General features: G+C 55.7%; 1 protein-coding gene across 2 annotated transcripts in view; it reads right to left on the minus strand.

Moving 5' to 3' along the window:
• Positions 1-413: 413 nt before the first annotated feature.
• Positions 414-19,232, minus strand: part of TPPP (tubulin polymerization promoting protein) — a 31,200-nt gene continuing 12,381 nt past the window's right edge. The window contains exons 2-5 of one of the 2 annotated variants that reach the window (XR_013998468.1): positions 13,352-13,672; positions 5,938-6,091; positions 2,980-5,649; positions 425-1,607 (exon numbers count right to left, since the gene is read on the minus strand). Coding sequence is in view for 1 of the 2 variants with exons in the window: in XM_081132798.1 (XP_080988924.1) it covers positions 5,455-5,649; positions 5,938-6,091; positions 13,352-13,668 (666 nt within the window). In the remaining variant the exon portion in view is untranslated. Of the gene's footprint in view, positions 5,650-5,937; positions 6,092-13,351; positions 13,673-19,232 lie in introns of both variants that reach the window. The other variant, XM_081132798.1, reaches the window with a different exon arrangement.

Here is a 19,232-nt window from a genome sequence, read left to right on the forward strand (position 1 = left end):
AACGTCCCCTGTTGTAGTCTAAAAATGCCTTTATTTTATCTTTATTTTTGAAAACTGTTCTCTGGCTGGGATTTCAGGTTGCAGTTATTTGATGACGGTGTTCTTGTTGGGGTTGCTGTGCTGTAATGTAGTTTGTGTCCTGTCCCCCTGGATCTGGACCCCCCAGGGCTGCACAAGAACTCGACTAGACCTCAGACATAGCAGGTGGTCAGTCCACCTGCTTCTCACGGGGTCAGTTCAGTAGTTGCCTGTCTAAGTGAGGAGGTGAAAGACTCTCTCTTGGGTGAGGGGACAGGAGGCTCTCTGCCCTGGGAGCTATGGCTCTGTACTCCCTCCCCTGGCCCCTCCCAGGTCCTGTTCCATGTTAGATGTTGGTGCCCATGTGACTGTTGGTCCAGACAGTACACTTTGAGGACAAGAGATCCACCATTTAACACTTTATTTATCACTTTTGACACACAATGTTAACAACAGCGAACACATAAGGAGTAATGTGCAGACAGACATGAGCTGTTTCACTAAAGGTTTGCAGGCCAGGCTTTGACAGTGACCCGACAGGTGACTCCGAGCCTCACACTCTAAGGGAGGGAGAGCAGGGCCCCCCAACCCCACGGATGTTCCTGTTGAGTCCAGTTTAGACTTTCTGAGTCAGAACACCCATGACATTGACGTTACTGTACCTATCACTCTGGTAAAGTGATACACTCAGTACTCCCTAACATTAATAAGATGGTGTAAAAATATATTGCATGTATATATAAATTTTATTTCCCTTTCCTGAAAAAACTTAGTACAAACTAGTAGTATATGATCCCTTTCAAGTTTCTTTTAAGTTGTGCAGGTTTCCTTTGTTTGGCTTGGTTTGGTTTTTCAAAAGTCTAAAGGAAGAGAGTTAACTAGAGCATCTCCAAGCACAGTGACCACTGCCAGGCACACCACCACCTGGGCCATGCTCTCCACATGCCCACAGACAAAAACCAGGCCCCTGAACCACCAGATTTCCTGAAGTGTTCAGTGGTAAATCAGTGGAAGGAAACTGTTCAGGGTCAGTGTTTTAAGGACATTCTAACCTATTAATAATTTCACAGTACAGCTAAATTGTCAACCTGTACTGTATTGAACAGGTGACAACAGGGTGCCCCCATGTGTTGTGTGCTGCAGGACAGGGAGGTACCCAGCTTGTGTATAAATACCTAGGAGCACATGAGCCCCAGTGGATCCTCTAGGGCTCCCCCAGCAAAGGCCAGATGGCGAATATTTTAGGTTTCATGGGTCAGGGCGTCAACTCCCCAAATGCCAATGTCACTGCAAAAGCAGCCACAGACAGTACATAAGCACACGGGCATGGCCTGTGCCGTTAAAACTTGATTCACAGAAACAGGCGATTGTACTGGCCCAAGGTGTTGGGTTGGTGAGCCTCTGCCTGCTGCCACAGTCTCTTTGTCCATTGAGCGGATCCAACAGCCACTGTGGCCTGCCCGGAGCTCTCAGCCCACGGGACATGGAGCGAGGAGTACAGGCTGGCAGCGAGTGGGTGCCAGTGGAACGCCTCCGCGGACCTTTTCCTGGCAGATCAGCGTCTGCTATAATTTTCATCTGTCTCAAAACTCAAGCCAGAGAATATTAAAGGTTTAAAAATACCCCAGTATAAATATATATCTTACTATAATATTTTAAAATTATGAAATTTGAACTTCGATTTTGGTAAAGCTAACTCTGTTCCTGACCATTGCCTAGTTGTGTTAAATAGAAATAAATAAGTCTTCTGGTATGATCAGTGTTCTCAAATGCATTCCTTCTACTGCTCTTTCCAGATGTTCAGACACTGTCATCACTGTCCTTCCCCGGGACCCTCCCTGTCTCCTGGGTGTCCTCCCTGGAACCCCTCCGGCCCCCCGGGTGTCCTCCCCAGAACCCATCCTGTCTCCCGGGTGTCCTCCCTCAGATCACGTCCTGTCTCCCGGGTGTCCTCCCTCAGATCACATCCTGTCTCCTGGGTGTCCTCCCCAGAACCCGTCCTGTCCCCCGGGTGTCCTCCCCTGGAACCTGTCCTGTCCCCCGGGTGTCCTCCCTCAGATCATGTCCTGTCTCCCGGGTGTCCTCCCCGGAACCCGCCCTGTCTCCCGGGTGTCCTCCCCGGAACCCGCCCTGTCTCCCGGGTGTCCTCCCCGGAACCCGCCCTGTCTCCCGGGTGTCCTCCCTGGAACCCGTCCTGTCTCCCAGGTGTCCTCCCCGAACCCGCCCTGTCTCCTTGGTGTCCTCCCTGGAACCCGTCCTGTCCCCCGGGTGTCCTCCCCGGAACCCGCCCTGTCTCCTGAGGTGCCTGCTGTGCAGTTTCTTTTGTTCACAGATAGACATTGAACTTGTATTGAACTGGTTAGTAGAAGCTGACTGGCATTGCAGAAAAACGTGCAGCACAGACACACACTGCCTATGTGTTCACAATATTCAGAACCTGATGGAGGGACATGCACGGGTGTGTCTGTTTTGTGCAGTGAAGTTGGGTCCAAGCTAATGTGAGTCTGGAGGCTGCACACAGGCGCAATGGTGCACTCACCAGGTGACTATAAAGGGACAGCATGGCGAATACTTAGTCTCAAACCTACCCCTTGTTTCTCCTCCTCTGACAGAGGGGAGGGTGGGTTTTCAAAGCTATACTTTGACTAGAGAACGATGTGCCTGACGAAGCCTGGGGACGGGCAGGGGACGCAGGGAGGCCACAGTGCCTGTGTGGCCAGCAGGACCGCGGTGCCGTAGACCTGCTCCCGGCCCTGGGGGGTAGGGAATCAGGCCCAGGGTATGGGTTCTCCCGTGAGCTGGGCTGGGCTGGGCTGGGCTGGGCTGGGGAGGGCCGCCCAGGGGGAGCAGCTGTGTGCACTTGATTTCATTCATAAAACCCCAAAAGCTGCTGCTCTCAGGGTCAGCAGAGCATTTTGAAATTTCCCTCAGAAGTGACCAATAGTTTATCAAGTAGCTCACCTCCACCAGCCTGAGGTGGGTGGTGGTGCTGCTCCGCAGGCTGGGGCTGCTTTGAGGGTAGGTGGGGGGCTCCAGTTCTGAGGCAGGCGCCGTGGGAGAAAGCTGCTAACTGTGGGTGCTGTGGCAGCGTCCCCGAGGACAGGCATTCATGTTCCTTTCGCTCAGACCCCACTTTCCCAGTGTGCTCCTGGAAGGCTGGCCCTCGACTGGGGTTAGAACCTTTGGGTGGAGGCCGTTCTTGCCTGAAGACAACACTCTGTGACAGGAGATCACATCCTGGTGCTGGCACCTCTCTCCAGGGTCCAGCAGGCAAGGAAGGGCTGAGAAAGGCCTGCATCCATAGCAGGCCCAGGTGACATCTGTCTCTCTATGGGTTGTGGCATGGGGAGCCCTCGCCAGCAGGCACCCTGTAGTGGCCGAGGTCCTTCTGGATTCCAGTGTCTGTGATGATGGAGTCTGGGCTGTTCGCGGGCAGGAGAAAAGCGGCCTCAGACCAGGAGACCACAGCCTCTGGTGGCGGATGCTTCTCCACGTGGGGTCTCCAGGCCTGCAGAGGAGCCCTGTCTCTGCCACTGAAGAAAACCCTGCCGGCACTGGAACACTAGGGCTGTGGTTTGTGATCAGCTTATTGTCAAGAAACACTTTGCATGTCTTCAGACGCGTTTTCCACAGGTTACTCTTGCCTTTGAGTTTGACTCAAAGATCCAGCCTGGGGGAGGAGAGGGAGGCACAGGGTGGGAGCCTCACATCCTGGCTGCCTTTGATCCTCAGTTTCCCCACTGTGGAGTAGCCCAGCTAGGCAGCTTAGGATCCCCAAGTTAGAAACTTTCAAGACAATAGTGAGATTAGCCCTAAAAGCCTGAGTTCCATCACCTCCTGGGTTTTAATGCCACACGCTGAACTCCCATAACCTCAGAATGAAGCTGCCTACAGAGGCCACCTACATCCGTGAGTCGAGGCCACCCTGGGTTGCAAGGGGAGGCCGGTGTTTGAGGGGCCTGTTGGAGAAACAGTCAGTTCAGAGGAGCCATATCCACTGGGAGCGCTGGCCCTGAGCTGGTGGGTGGGGGCCTTCCCCAGCCCAAGAGGCGACCAGCTCCTGTGCCATGGCAGTGTTGGTCCATGTTTCGGCCGCCCATGCTAGGTCAGGCTATGTGTCAGGGAGGGGGCAGAGCAGATAGTGGATGTGGCAGCTGGGCTCCAGGAAGCATTTTCCTGAGACTGCCGTGGACTTTTCCCAGGATTAGCTCCAAGACCACATGGTCCAGCAGGTCACACACCAGACTCTGGCTGTATTTATGCAAAAGTGTTGCCTTGTGGCCTCTGTGAGAGTGCCCCCTCCCCTCCAACCCCAGCATATGCAGTGGTTGTGTGGTTTCCTGTACTTTGGGGTTGGGAGAGTCCAGAGAGGCGAGAATTAACTATAGAGGCTAGAACCGCAGAGATTTGTGCTGTACTGTGAGCAAAGGGAGTAGCCACATCGACCGCAGCCTCGAAGCCCTGATTTCAGAGCGGGGATGGGCAGAAGATGCCCCGCCACATGCCTGCCTGCAGGGGAGCCTCGGGGCCCACAGTCTTGTGACCTGGAGACGCGGGGACAGCAAAGAGAGAGTCACAGAAACAGGATACTCTGAATCTTCCCTGATCCGTTCTGACAATCAACACACAGTCACTGTTTCTTCTTCTTTCTAATTTTCTTTAAAAAGCAAAGTGAAATGGCCTGTCCTTGGTTTCCATTTAAAAGCTTCTAACTTCACACTTCAAATCACGTTCCTTTGGTCTACTGAGGAGCATTCTCTCACTGGCTCACCTGTCGCACATCAGCCTCCGCTGACATGAGCGCCCTTGGCACAGACCTGGTCCATAGGCATGTGTGTAAGCATCTGTGTGTCAGTGGATGTGTGTGTGCATGAGCATGTGTAAGCATGTGTCGTGAGTGCACGAGTATGAGTGCATGAGCGTGTATGTGTGTGCAAGCGTGCACCCATGTCTTGCACACCTGAACAGAGCCCTTGCAGACATTGCTGTGTCCTGTTTGAGGTTCACTTCATCTCACTGGTGCTGCTGGTTAGTGCATTAGTGCATGTTGCCCTCGTGGCTCCTGGGAGGGTCTGCTGGTCAGGAAGTCAGCACCGCCTCTGACAGGGTCCTACGCGCTCCTGTAAAACAACCGCTTTTGCCTGCAAACCAGGTGGCCTCTGTGGTCTGGATCCAGGAAACACTTTGGAAAGGACCATTTGTTGACTTCCCAACATGGGACAAGGCAGGTGCATTAGAGAAAGGTCAGTGAGTTCAGGGGCTACACCTGGGGTAGGAGAGGAGCATGCTGGGGCCCCTGGCAGGAGGGAGGCCTGGGAGTCACCCACAGCCACTCTGCCCCAGCATCTGAGTTCTGCCCCAGTGAGCCCAGGAATGTAAAGAAGAGTGAGGTGATGTGGGGCCAGCAACAGAGGAAGGCCCTGTCCCCGGGATTGGCTACTTGCCCCCCTGCACCTTCTGGTCGTAGGTGCCTGCGTGCTTGTAGCCTGGCACGTAGCCCGACTCGTCCACCAGGTCCACGCGGCCGGCCTTGCCCTTGCCCCTGCCGGACGGGTCAAAGCGCTCCTTGTGGGAGCCTGTGAACTTGGTCGTGTCCGTGAGCCGCGACACGGTGGGCGAGGAGATGGCTTTCTGTAGGAGAGCAGGGAGATGGGTTAACTGCAGTCGAACCACAGGAGAAAGAATGGGTGTGTCAAGGGGAACCAGAGATGGGAGATTCCAACAAAGGGGCTGAGCCTGTGCACAAGGGACAATAAAGGCTCCTGGAATCCATTCTGGGCTCTGGGCCCAGGGAGATGGCCTGGGTCAGCCCACTCCCGGGGGATTAAGGCTTCCACCCCGTCTTTAGGTCACTGCCATCTGTCCCCTAGACCTCATGGACCCTGCTTCCCAAGGGACCCGCCCACCTGCCGTGCTCACCGTCACTCCTGAGATGATGGGGGCCTTGCCCTCTATAAGCCTATGCACCTCTCGCACAGCCTCCTCGCTGCTCTTGTCCTTGAATCTCTTCTTGGAGAGCTCCTCCAGCGCCTCCTTGAACTGCTCAAACGTGATGGTCCGGCAGGACTTCCCCCTGCAGGAAGAGAGGACTCAGGGGCACTGGCCACTTGCCTCACTGGGCTGGGACCTAGGGACCCAGTGACATTGAGGAACCCTAATCCTGCCTGGGGACCCACTGACATTGGGGGACCCAGCCCTGCCCAGGGACCTGCTGACCACAGCCTTGCCCCGGGGACCCCCACCCCGCCTCTCTCCCACACCAGAAAGCAAGTCTAACATTAAAACACAGAACACGCCCCTCCCCTTGCAGTGTTTACACCAAACAGTCAGTCACCATTGGCAACAGCAGCAAATATAAATTGTCTTGGAAAAAAGCTTAAAGGAAGCACATCCTTTATGAACAACTGGACATTAAAACAAAGCCGTTGTCTGGCTCTAAATGGGGCATGTGTGTGGCCTCCACTCAGGGAAGGACTTTCAAAGAAAAGTTAGGGTGAGCAGCCCGTCAAATCTGAACCAAAGATGGTCCTGCCAGGGGCCACCACAAGCAGTCTGTGTGTCACGGTTACCACATAGGGACAAGAGGGGTGCACCTCCCAGGACACCCGGTAACGTGGGCCCAGAGCCTACACGTCAGGCCCACCCCGTGGGACGCCCGCTGCCCCTGCCCAAGGGCTGCATGGGCCTGACCAGGGCTGGTCCAGATGAGCAGCACAGGGGGCCACGGGGCCGCCTGCAGAGCTTCATCCGCATGCCTCCTGTGGCAGCAGAGTGCCCCCGGGGAGGCCAGTCATGCAATTTCAAAACACTCTAAACTGGCTTTTCACCTTTTATAATGTTAACTAAAAAAACATTTTTGCCATTTTGACTGGATCTTCCCCAATTCAAAATGGCAAAAATGTTTCCCACAAAAGAGCCAAGGCTATGCCACGCAGCAAGGATCATCTTTCCAACAGCTGGACAGCCACAGGTAAAGTAATGAGCTTCAATCTGGGCCTTGCACCATATACAGAAGTTAATTCAAAGTGAATCAGTCCTAAGTTTATTATGAAACCTAAAACTATAAAACTTCTGGAAGAACATCTAAGAGAATACTTAAGACCTTAAGTTAGATAAAGATGTCTTAGGAATTACACGGAAAACAGTCCATTAAAAAGAAGGATGACTTGGACTTCACCAAACTTTTTAAAACCATTTTCTTCAAAAGACACTGTAATGAGGAGACAAGCACAGACTGGGAGAAAATACTTGTAAAACATGTCTGATAAAGGACTGTATTGAAAATACTATATGAAGAACTCTTAAAACTCAAGGAGAAGAAGAAAAACTCCAGTGTGAGAAATTGGGCATAATATTTGAACCAGACACATGACCAAAGATCTGAGGTTGGCAAACGAGCACATGGAGGGAGACTGCACGTGTCCGTTCCCAGGGAGACGCCACCCATCCACAGGATGGCCCAGGTGACTAGATGAACATGACGACATCCCCAGTGCTGGGAAGCTGCAGGGCTGCTGGGGCTCAGACGCAGTCCGTGGGGACACAGTGTGGCGTCCTCTACGGAAAGCTGTTTGGCAGTTCCGTAAAGGTCACCTATGACACGACCTCGAGACCCCACTCCTGGGTTCACACTCAAGAGAAATGAAAACTTGAGCTCACACGTTATCGCAGCTCTACTCCCAGTTCTACCATCACCAAGACCCAGAAATGGCCCAAGTCCTTCAGCGGTGGATAGACAAACATGCCTTGGCACATCCCTAGCAAGCGCACGGATTCCCTCCCATGTTACACGTGTGTCTGAAGACCAGGGATGCTGACTGAGGCGCCCAACCTCACCCCTCAGGGAGGCCATTGGGAAGGAGGGATGGGGAGCGGGCCCTCTGGGCACATTCAGAGCCATCCATCCATCCTGAGGGTGCTTGTGTGAATGAGGATCACAGGGCAGGGGCTGGGTAACGTGCTGGATTAGGGTTTCATTAGCCTCATGTGTTTGGTGGTGGGTTCTGCCCCTCAGTGCTCTCAGACTCAACACCCACAAGTGTGTTGAGGTCCACGGACACTGAGGGCCATTCCAGGAAGCTGCCCTCGGCTTGGCGTGCCTGGAATGGTGTAAACACAGTCTCTTTTCTTACTCTCCACCCTGCTGGGTGGGTAACCTCCGGGGCCCAGAGGAGGCCTGTTTGTCCTGGGCTGTCACAGGCACTCCTGTCTCCTATTCATGGCCGGCCTGGGCTGGCATGTGGACACCAGGCCTGATGGCTGGCCCAGTGACCAACCACTAGAGCACACAGCCCTCTGGGCACTGCGGCACCAGGCGCCACCAGTGTGAGTCACTAAGGCCAGGGGTGGGGGGATGGCCCACAGGGACTCCCGTCAAAGGGCACATTCAGATTGGGGTGGATGCACAGGCCCAGGGCCCTGACTTGCCCGCTCTACCTGGCTGGGCCAGGTGTCCCCACTGTGACCAATGGGTGGGTCTCGGAGCCCTCCCCAGGGAACCTGGTGCCCTGCTGCTGAGAGAGTCCCCAGGGAGTTCTAGAGTGACAATGCCAGTCTCTTCCCAGAGACACGATCACATTACGCTGCTCTCCACACATAGAGCGAGCCTGTTATCAAGAGTGCACACAACAGTGGTGTCCCCACACCGAGCCCCTCCTCTCCCCACCAGCGCCCTGCTCAGAAGGCTGTTGTTCTGCTGGAAAGCCAGACACAAGGCCCCTGCATCCCCTGGGGCTCCAGGCCCAACTAAGGGCAGGCAGGGAAGGGGCTGGGCTGGCTGCTCCTGAAGGTCACCCAGGGACACTAGGGGCCAGTCCAGCCCTCCAAGGACAGGCTCAGACCTGTGTGTCTCCCAGGCCAACACCACAAAGGCTCCCAGGCTTCTGCCAATGCATCTCAGGATGGATCACCATGATCTCCCAGTCCCCTCCTTGCCAGCACCTTCGTGAATCAGAGTGAACTGCACACTCCCAGGGGCCCCTCTCTGAGAGGCAGTGTCCAGCCTACTGGGTCCACTGGGGGTGAAGGGGTGAGGGGTGTCAGAGAAAGTGCTGGTTCTGCCAGACTCCCTTGACCAGCTGTAACTGGGACCTGGTGACCGGTCGGAGAGCAGCCTGGCTGGCCAGGATGCCACTATGGGCAGAAAGTGGGGATGTTGAGGGACAGACCTAAGGCACTGATGAGGGTCAGAGAGCCAGGAGCCTCCATGACATTCCCACCGTCCCCTGGGCCAGTGGGATGTGGGGGCTCCTGGAAGAGCTGTGTCTGGTGGGGACACACCTCTGGGGGAGCCCTGCCTGGAGGATCTCTTGCTGTGCTCTGGTCAGGTTCTCCTGGCAGACACCCTCATCCCTGCCCAGAGCCACCCCTCCGCTCACCAGCCCTGCCTGCCTGGGCCCAGCAGGTGCAGAGCTGGGAGTGTGGACCCAGCTGCGGTGGATGGGACATGCTGACAGCCACTCAGATTGTAGATCTGGTTGCAGATGGACCAACCTGCCTGAAGGGACAGCTGTGATCCTCCCCCCACCCCTAACCACCACCACATTCAGTTACTGCCCTTAAGTAGGGAAAAAAATACCCTTAACGATCTTCCCAACTCTAACTTCGAGTTTGCCTGGTGCAAGCCTGAGGTGGCTTGGACATGCAGATGGGCTCCTGGGGCTAGACTTACCCTGGGAGGGGCAGGGTCTGAAAGTCTCTGGGTGGAAGCCACGGGACACCCTGCACTTCCACCAGTGGTCACAAGGGGGCCCCACAGAGAAGCTCTCCCCACCACAGCCACCTTGACTAAGAGACCCCGAGGCGAAGCTGAGAGCACAGCAGGGGACTGAGTGCCCAACTCAAATGCCCCAAACTTACCACCAGCCTGAAGGGAGGGGCTGGAGCCCTTCCCTCCAGGAGCATGGCCATGTCAGCCCTCTGTGACACCCCCACCCCACAGATGCACTTTGCTGGGGCTCCTACTACGGGGTCAGCCTGCTCCAGATGCTGGACACCACTGGACAGCACTGGGCTCCAGGCCTGTGCTTCTATGCTGAGCTTCTGTGGCACACACACATCCATGCCTCAGGAGCCCCTGCTTCTGATAATTCCCATGTGTCCTGGCTTTGACTGTAGCGTGTGTGGCAAGAATGGAGCAACTTTCCAAGTCTTCAGTGACAGGGAGCCCCGCCCACCTGCTTCCTCCTAACCTGGGACCCAGATGCCAAACACAAACACATGGGCTGAGCTGTCTCCCTGCACCAGTGTCACAGGAAACAGGTTTTCTCTGCAAGCACACAGCAGCTACCAGACAGGTGTGTGTGTGGGTGGGGGGGGGGGGGGGGTCAGGAGAGGCTGCAGCAGAGATCCCTGCCCTCCTCTGCCCCCTTGGTCTGTCCTCTCCACTTGCAGGGTGGGAACCCCAGTGCTTGACCCCACACATGCAGACACACGCAGGCAGGATAGAAAGGGATGTTGCTGTCCACAGCCCCCGAAATTGGACTGTCAGGGTGACAGTCCTATTTGTGCATATGAGGTCCTGATTAATTAATATTTCAGACTGACCATCATCTGTCCTTTGGGGCGTGGAGGATGCCGGAGTCTTTGTCTAGGTAACAATAGTCTTCAATCTAGACCTGGTATAGAGCTGCAAGAAATTTGTTTAAAATTTAACACATAGTAACATCAAAACAAACAGGCACTGCCATGGCGACAGGACCTAAACAAAGGCTGCAGATACCCTGGCTGGCGTCACCGCCTAGAGCCCTGGCAACCGCCCCCAAACAGAAAGAGCTACTCTTCTCCACCAAGTCAGCAACTTTGAGGTTCCACACCCATCCCGCAGGATCCTGTGGCCCTACCCAGGGCACTGTCCACCTCTCCCATCCCAGGGACAAGGGCATGAATCCCATCTACTGTAACCCCATGGTATCCACCAAGCCACCGGGGGGGGGAGGGGTGCCTGTTCCCTTCTAGGGGCCCTGCAGCCACCACAGGCTGGTCTTTACTGTGTAGAGACCACAACCCCTCACTGGCTGGGGCCACAGCACCCATTCTCCCATTCCATGTCCCCCAACAGTGAGATGAGGCAGAGATACCAGGGGACCTCGAACAGCCCTGGGCTCTGCAATAGGGAGCCCTCCATGCCCAGGAGCTGGAGGCCATACCTCAGCCCCTAAGGATCCAAGCAGCTGATACCCTGCCTCCCAGGACAGGTACAGGGAGCAAATGGAGTCCTTCCTGGTGCCCACTCACTCCTGTGAAGCCAGCACCCGCCATGTGGGTGGTAGGGCGTACATGCCTCCTGCACACAGGGTCTCCAGTCTTATCCAGGGCACTTGTCCTCTAAATGAGCCACCACCACACTTGCCACCTCCCCCTCTGCAAGGGTATGGGCAGCCTGAGTTCTACCCAGGCACACATGCATGTATTGTGCATGCGCACTGTGAGCTCGTGGGCACATGTGCATACATGTGTACAGGCATGCCTGTGTATATGTGTATGGGCTGTGAGCTCCTGTGTGGACATGTGTGGACATGTCTGCATGCAATAGTTTAAAGGCAACTTACTAAAGAAGGAATTAAGATTGTGGGAAAGAAAATTGCCCCCATCTGCCCCAACACTTTGTGTGTCTGGGCCAGTGCAGAGGGTATGGGAACCTATGGCACCCCCTGGCGGGGTGACCTGCCCCTGGACACGCCACTTAGCTCACCTCCATCCCAGCCCTTCTGCAACATCCCCAATAGACACAGCTCTTAGGTTCCTTTACTCCTGGGTCTGTCCTGCTTTCTCTCCTGGACACAATGGGTTTACAAAGGCCAATGCTAAAGGCTGGAGAACCTGCCCAGAAAGCCGAACAGAAGGCCCATGCTGGGCCTCATCTCAGTCCCTGTTCCCAGCTCCTCCTCACCTGCACCCCACCTCCTGCTCTTCCTTACCCACACTCACCCCTTTCTGCAAGTCCTGGCCCACACTCTCCTCTGACTCTGGGCCTTGGGAAGGCCCAGGCTCACAGGAAATGGAGGGTCCACCAGGGTCCCATATCCTGTGCTATTGTGTCCTTGGGGCTCTGGCCCGACTGCAGTAAATCTGAAATGGTTCCACCTCTTCAGGTGAGTCGAGTCCCCTCTACTTGGCAAGTGCCTATCTCTTGTGCCCCATGACTAGATCCCGATGGTTGGCCCTCGGGGCCACTTGGGAGGCCACCTCCACCCTACCCCAGCCAGGCCACCCCGTGCAACCGCCCACTCAGTGGCAATGAGCCAACCCCGGGAGAGCTGGCTGTTAGGCTGCCTCAGGCGGCCGTTAGGATGGCAGGCAGGCTGAGGAGCTGGGAGACCTCACCGTCATGGAGATACACCAAACGTTTCCACAAGCGAAGTGGTGACATGAAGTCACAGGCTCTGGAGGCACAAAGAAAAACTGTTCGCTGCCTCCTGCTCAGAAGAGGATGGGTGGAGAGGAGCCAGGCAGGCCATTAACAGGGAGGGAGCCGGGGCACATGAGATGAAAGGCGGCAAGGTCACAGCAACATACAGCTAAAGGATTACACCAACCACGATGGACACAGGCCAAAAATAAGCTGAAATAAAGCCATTTTCCAGCAACAAGTATGACCTGGATAGAGAGGGCTGGACATCTGGTGGCCTTGGGGACGCTGTAAATTTTCTCACGTGTGGTCACGGGTTGAGGAGGGCAGGAGAATATTTTCACACTCCAGAGACACCAGGGGAATGGGAAGGGTGTGTGTGTAACCTTTCCTGGGTAGGTGCAGGAGCACATGTGCACATGCGCATTCACACACGTGCAGCACCCGTGTCTTCACAGGTGCACAGGAACATACACTTGCATGCACACAGGTGTATTTGCACACAGAGGAAGCACACGAGCATAATGCTCACAGCCGCTGAGTCACAGGTGAAGACTCGGGTGCTAACTGCTCTGTTACCTACACCCTTTGTCATGTGTGATCATTCCCAAAGCACAGGGGAACCCCATGGAGGGGCAGCAGGCAGGGCAGGTGAGATGCAGGTCACACCATAGGGGCAGGCTTCACAGTGGCACCTCTCGGACTCACCCCACAGTGGGCCTGGAGCTCTGCCACCGAGACTCCTCCAAGCTCCCAAGGGCAGAGTAGTGTCCCCCTCCCTGGCTCCCAGCCTGCCCCAAGGCAGCTTGTTCTGGTTCCAATTCCTGGGCATGTGATTCTGGGAAGGGAAGGATCTTGAAGCATCACACTTCCTCACAGCCCGTTAAGACACAAAGCCCAGCAGCGGACCCTGGACGTGCAGCCTGGCTGAGCACAGGCCTCTGGGAAGCTGGCTCTGCCATGTGAGAGCCCTGGCTCACTTACTTGATTTTGCTGAACACAATGTCCACGTCGGTGACAGTCACGTTCTTCCCGTCGATCACCTGGCAGTCCTTGCACAGTTTCGACCAGTTCTTGCCATGCATCTCCTTCCCGGTGGCCCTGGTGTCCCCGTGCACCGCGAACCGCCGGAAGGCCTCCTCCAGAGCAGTGAGCTCCGGGGCCAAGGCGGCCGCCCCCTCGTTGGCACCTTCTGACTCCAGTGACAGCCTCTTAGCAGCCTTGTCCTTTGCAGGGTCCCCTGGGGACTTGGGGGGCGTCTTGTTGGCGGCTTTATTGGGCTTGGCCTTGCTGTCGGCCATGTTTCTGGTGGAGGAAGGAGAAAAGAAAGGGGTTATTCTGTTTCTGCAGGGCCTCTGTCCAGGAGCCAAGCTCTGGGCATGAGGGGGCAGAACCCCTGTCCAGGTGGCCACAGCAGGATGAATCTCTGCCTCTGTGAGGCACCTGATCCCCAAAGCTGGGCTGGGTCCCCGGGGGGCTCAGAAGATAGGAGCCCGTGCTGCCTCTAGCAGGTTTCAGGAGCACAGAACACCGATGCCTCCCCATTGCTGCAGCCATGCAGCCCCTACTGCATCATGGCTGGTGGCCAGGGCAAGACCCTGAGATGCCCAGGCCCAGAGTAAAACCCCCATGGGTCCCTCAGGAGTATCTCATCTCTCTCTGCCTCACTGACAATGGACACTGCCAGGGGCTCAATGAAAGGACAGAACTCAGGACCCACTGGCGCACAACACAAAACCTGGTACCACGAATAGCAAGCTGGCTCACAACTCCACCATTCACTAAAAATTGCCTCCAAATTCACATCCTCAATACCCGTTAGAATGGAGGAAGATGGGTGATCGGGCCTTGTGGGGGGTCCTGGGGGGCCTGCTGAACTCAAGATCCTACCAAGTCCCAGTAGGGAGAAGTCAAATGCCCTTCACCATTGGACTGAAGTCCTCAGGGGCCGCACGGGCCGTGGCCCCGCCCTGTCCCCCCTCCTCTGTGATGGCGCAGAAAGTACACCCGCTGCTGAGAGAACCCCGTACACCTGATGATGGAGCGCAGCTGGCTCCGGGCACAAATGAGAGTTGGGGCCGCATGTCCGGCTTCCCACAGGGTTCAGGTGCGGGACAGGGAGTGGGATCTCTCCAAGGGCCCCACAACAAGCTGCTCAGGCACAGCACATCCCTCAGCCCACAAACTCGCGCTGGGCACGCGGTTTTAACAAGCTGGGAGATCAGCCTCCACAGTCAATTAAAAAGTGAGGGCTGAACAAGATGTGAGAAAGTTCTGTTGTCATAAGCTTTGCTTTCCAGCTGGATTCAGGCAATAAACAAGTAAACAGATGAATGGTATGACATCAGGTAATAAGAGGTGCACCGAGGAGAATAAGGCGGGTGAGACGGTGGCAGCGAGTGTGACTAGACGAATTGGAAGTGGAGTGGAGACTGGAGCCGCACGAAGGCTCCGGCATGTGGCTCCTACGCATGAAGCGTCTGCTACCAAGGCCGCCCTGAACCCACCAGACAGTTGAGGTTCCTCCCAGACTGAAAACCCCTCGTGGTGGCAAGCAGACAGAAGAGGGAAGGCCAGACAGGATGCAGTCAGGCTGGCATTGGGTCTCCATCTGCCGCCCTGGGCACCAGTAGAAAAGGGACCGTGCTTTAAATGTTCTGAAGAAAAACCCTTCCAACCAGGGACTTGCACACCCACACCACGGCCCCCAGGGGTGAGGGGCCGAGGATGGCTGCAGACAGGTGAGCTCAGTGACCCTGCCACACTTGTCAAGCAGGCTGTTGATAGCAGACAGCATGGCAGGAATCCAGGGCTAACCCTGGAGAGGGTACAGGAGGCCTGGAGTAGGCAGGCAGCACTGGGAGGGGCACCTGGGGGGAGAGCTTGGGGAGAGCAGGCAGACAGCATCCTGAGGCCCTGCATCACCAGGAGAGCTCTCCAGTTTCAACCCGCAGCGCGGCTGGCCCAGGACCTTTCTCCACCAGGCAGTGCGCAGCTTCAGCCTTTGACTTCTCCTTCTCTAGCTGTGGCCCTGGGCGGCGTGCCCCTACTGCCAACACTGTTTCAGAGCTGTTTCTGAGTGTGTTGATGGGTTTTCACTTAGGAATCAGCTTGGAGTCTGTTCTCAGAGTCGATTGAAAGTGAGAGTAGACAGAAGGGCCCTGGAGTAATGACCGAGGTGGGCAGTGGGTGGAGCAGGGCACCTCCCACCCCCACTGCCCCCCCCCCCCCCGTTAAGTCTGTGACCTCAAAGCTGCAGAGGTAAGATGCCCACAAGACCCAGAGCACAGCTCTCCGTTCTGGGTTTCCACTTTGCTTTACTATGAACATGCATGATCATAATAAAATATTTTTAAAATTATCTTAACAAAAATAACAGATGGAGTTAGACCCTATGTGCGGTGGGGGAAGATCTCCAAGAGCATTGTTTGCTGTGTGGAGAAGCAGGACATGGAATGGCAGGAATCATGCACCCCACTCTGGGAAAACAGACAGCGGGGACGAGAGAGATAAATATTGGCGCTGCTAGGAAGACGGGGGGCTGCTGGGGCTGAGGGGAGGGGTCACGTGCTTCTGTTGTTTGAACTGCTCCAATAAATCCATGTGCTAGTTCGAGAATGATGTAATAATAATAAATTTAATTTAAAAAGAAGTCGAGGACCCCAGCAGAGTTCTACTGGAATACAGAGGTGTCCAGAGAGGCCCTTCTGTACATTGACGACAGCCTGCACTGGGGGTCTCTCTCCAAGTGCCAGCCTCCAGCAACTGACCTGCCTGACTCCTCTGCCCCCATGGAGGCTATGGTTTCCCTCTGCTTTCCTGCCCCCATGGTTCCTGAGCATGTGGTGAGTCTGCACCCAGGGTGGCCTTCCATGCCCATTCCCACCTGAGCTAACCACTTTCCACCATGATGAAAAATAAAGTCACTTAGAAGAGGCTGCCAGGAAGTCCAAATGCCAACCCACCGAATGCAGCATTCTCTGAGGTGTGGCCTGTATTCTCAGGTGTGTACTATTTCCAGGTGTGTACCTGCACCTAGTTGTGTACTCTGCACCCCCAGGTGTGTGCCCTGCATCACCAGGAAAGCTGACCCCTCCCTGGCCAAGATTCCCCTTATAGGGCACAGGTCAGTGTACGGTAGGAGTGGAGACTGAGCAGGTATGATCAGGCATCACTCCGACTGGCCACAGACATGGCAGTCTGGATGCCCAGGAGGCTCTGTTCCTGCTCCCTCAATGTAAGGATTTTCAGCAGCTCAGGAAAGCCCCACTGAGTCAAGTTCTGATTTATTTCATGGTCCAGGACCCCTGGCTCCACGTGAAAACCCAGTCTCTCTCCTGACCCTCTCATCTGCTTCCCTGGAAAGAGCCTGGACTCTGGGGATGTGTATGTGCTTGAGGGGCGGGGGAGGAGGAATGCACAGAGGGGCAGGGAGGCAGATGGGGAGGTGGGATCTGCTTTCCCAGACAAGAGCTGGGCTCCCTTGGAACCCCTTTCCTGCTGACCTCAGGGGTCCCTGGGCAGGAGGATGAGAACTGTGTCCCTCTCCATCCCTGGGCTTATGACCAAGCAGCCACCACAGGACCCTTCTTGGCAGGGACCCCACCAGCAAGTCCCTCGGCAGCCCTGGGCTCTGATGGTGTCTAACAGGATGGGGGAGGGGCAGGGGAGGAGCAGGTGGGAGGCAGGTGAGGTCCAGCTCTGTGTGCGCCATTAGCCTCCATCAGGTCATGCTTGAGGCAGGGCAGGCGCTGTCCTAGAGGGGTCAGGAGGGAACTGATACTCACACTGGGTGTGGCGACGGACTATGTTACCAGATTTGCATTTTTAAAAGAGGGTTTAGAGAGGGCAGGGCAGTCAAAAGGTGGAATTACAGACAGAGCAGCAGGAGATACAGGGGCAGGCACTTCGTGCCCAGAGGGCAGCTACCCTAGAGATAGTCAAACAAAAGCCACTGGCCAGGTGACCCATCCAAACCTGGGGACACTTGCCCCTTGAGTGTCCGCCAGGTTCCAGGGACTGTCCCACCACTGGGGTGGACTGTCTCTCAGATATCACATGGTCTCCCTCACAGGCTACAGATGCTCCAAAGATAGGCCATGACACAATGAACTGGGCTCCACTTCAGAATGACTCTTCCTCGAAACCTGCTTAACATTTGACAGCCTGAGGCAAAACCTATAGAAAAGGTGACACAGGACAGACCCCAACAGGTGACAGTCACAGTTGCCACATGACATTAGCACACAGCACCCCAATCAGGAGGAATGAAAATTTGTTTTAGTGACATGCCTGCAGTAGGGCCTGTCTGTGAGCAAGACCAGGTATCTATAAGTAGAACCAGGTGTATCTGTGTGTAGGGCCAGTGTTTGTGACCAGGGCCAGGTGTCTGTGAGCAGAACCAGGTGTGTCTTAGAGCAGGGACAGGGGTACCTATGTGCAGGGCCAGTTGTGTCTGTGAGCAGGAGCAGGAGCAGGTGTGTCTGTGAGTCTGTATGCTGGGACAGGTGTGTCTGTGTGCAAGGCCAGGTGCCTGTGATCAGGGGCAGGTGTGGTTTTAAAGGTGGCAGTGACAGTAGCTCTATGCTCTCCTGGTTCCCCTTCCTGGACAGGACATGGTTGTGTCCTGAATGCAAAGACGGGTATGTGCCTGTTTTCTCAGGTGTGAATCACCTCCACTCTCTGGCTCCCTCAAGCACATGCTCAGCAACTCATTCCTGATGGCTCGCCAGCTCCCTTGTCCTATCCCCAATCTGCACCCCCACCTGCTGGCACTTCCTGCAGTCTGACCTGGCCAGTGGGGCTGACCATGTTGCCTCTTGTAACCAGGTGCCTTCTAACTCCCAAGGCCCTTCACCACCTGTAGCTTCCTCCCCCCTACCCTGCATCCTCTAGCGCCACTGTCTGTGGCATTACCAAGCTGACCAACACACTGTCCTCCCCAAGTGGGCACTGGGTGCACCAAAATGGCTGAGCCTTGCTCGAGTGAGGGCCTGGACAAGTTGCACCAACACTGAGTGGGCAGCCAGAGTGCAGACCAGCAGGCTGCATGGGGCTGGGAACTGGGACCTGCTGCAGGGTTCCCAGAGCTCACACAGGACCATCCACCCCACCTCATACTCCCATTGCCCTCCCTGGGGACTGCGGGAGACCCTCCTGATGGCCCCTTTGCCCAGGGAACCTCTGCCTCAGACAGCCTCCCTGGGACCACCTCTGGGACATGCTGGGTCTGACCAGCCTCTCCTCCCCAGGAGCAGTGTCCTCTGCCTGTGGCCTGTTCTGGGCCCTGCTCTCAGACTCTCATGGGAGAGCCTACAGAGAGAGGCCCTGTGGCCCACAGGTCTGCTCAGGGGACTGTCCACAGTGGCAGCCACTGGGGCCTCAGGCTCCATCTTGCCTGACTCAGCCAAACTGCTGGAAACTCAGTTCTCACCTTTGAGAGGGACAAAACCCTGCCCCCTCCCCCATGCTGAAGCGACCCAGGCTCTCAGCACATGGTGGAACGAAGACACCTGTGCACTAGTGGTAAGAACCCACTCAGCAGAAAATGTTCTGCAACTAGGGCTGCCTGGATTCCACCATGAACACAAGAGAAATGTTCTTTGCCAAATAACCAGGTGGGGTGTCTAGCTCTGGTGAGACATCACACAATCTTAACTCCAGAACCTTCTGGTGTAACTAAGGTTATGCAGAAATCCCACTGGAGAATTCCCCTTTTAAAGAGAACAGGACCCTTGTGATTCAGATGCCTGTGGGCCTGGATGGGGAAACGTACCTGCTGAGCTCCAGGAGAGGCTGCCAGGCCTTGGCTGAGGCTGCTCCTGGCAGTGGCTCCACTATCTAAATGCAGGACCTCGGCTTGGGT

This window comes from Miniopterus schreibersii (genome assembly GCF_964146895.1).
Source record: "Miniopterus schreibersii genome assembly, chromosome: 3".
Classification (NCBI taxonomy): Eukaryota; Metazoa; Chordata; class Mammalia; order Chiroptera; family Miniopteridae; genus Miniopterus; species Miniopterus schreibersii.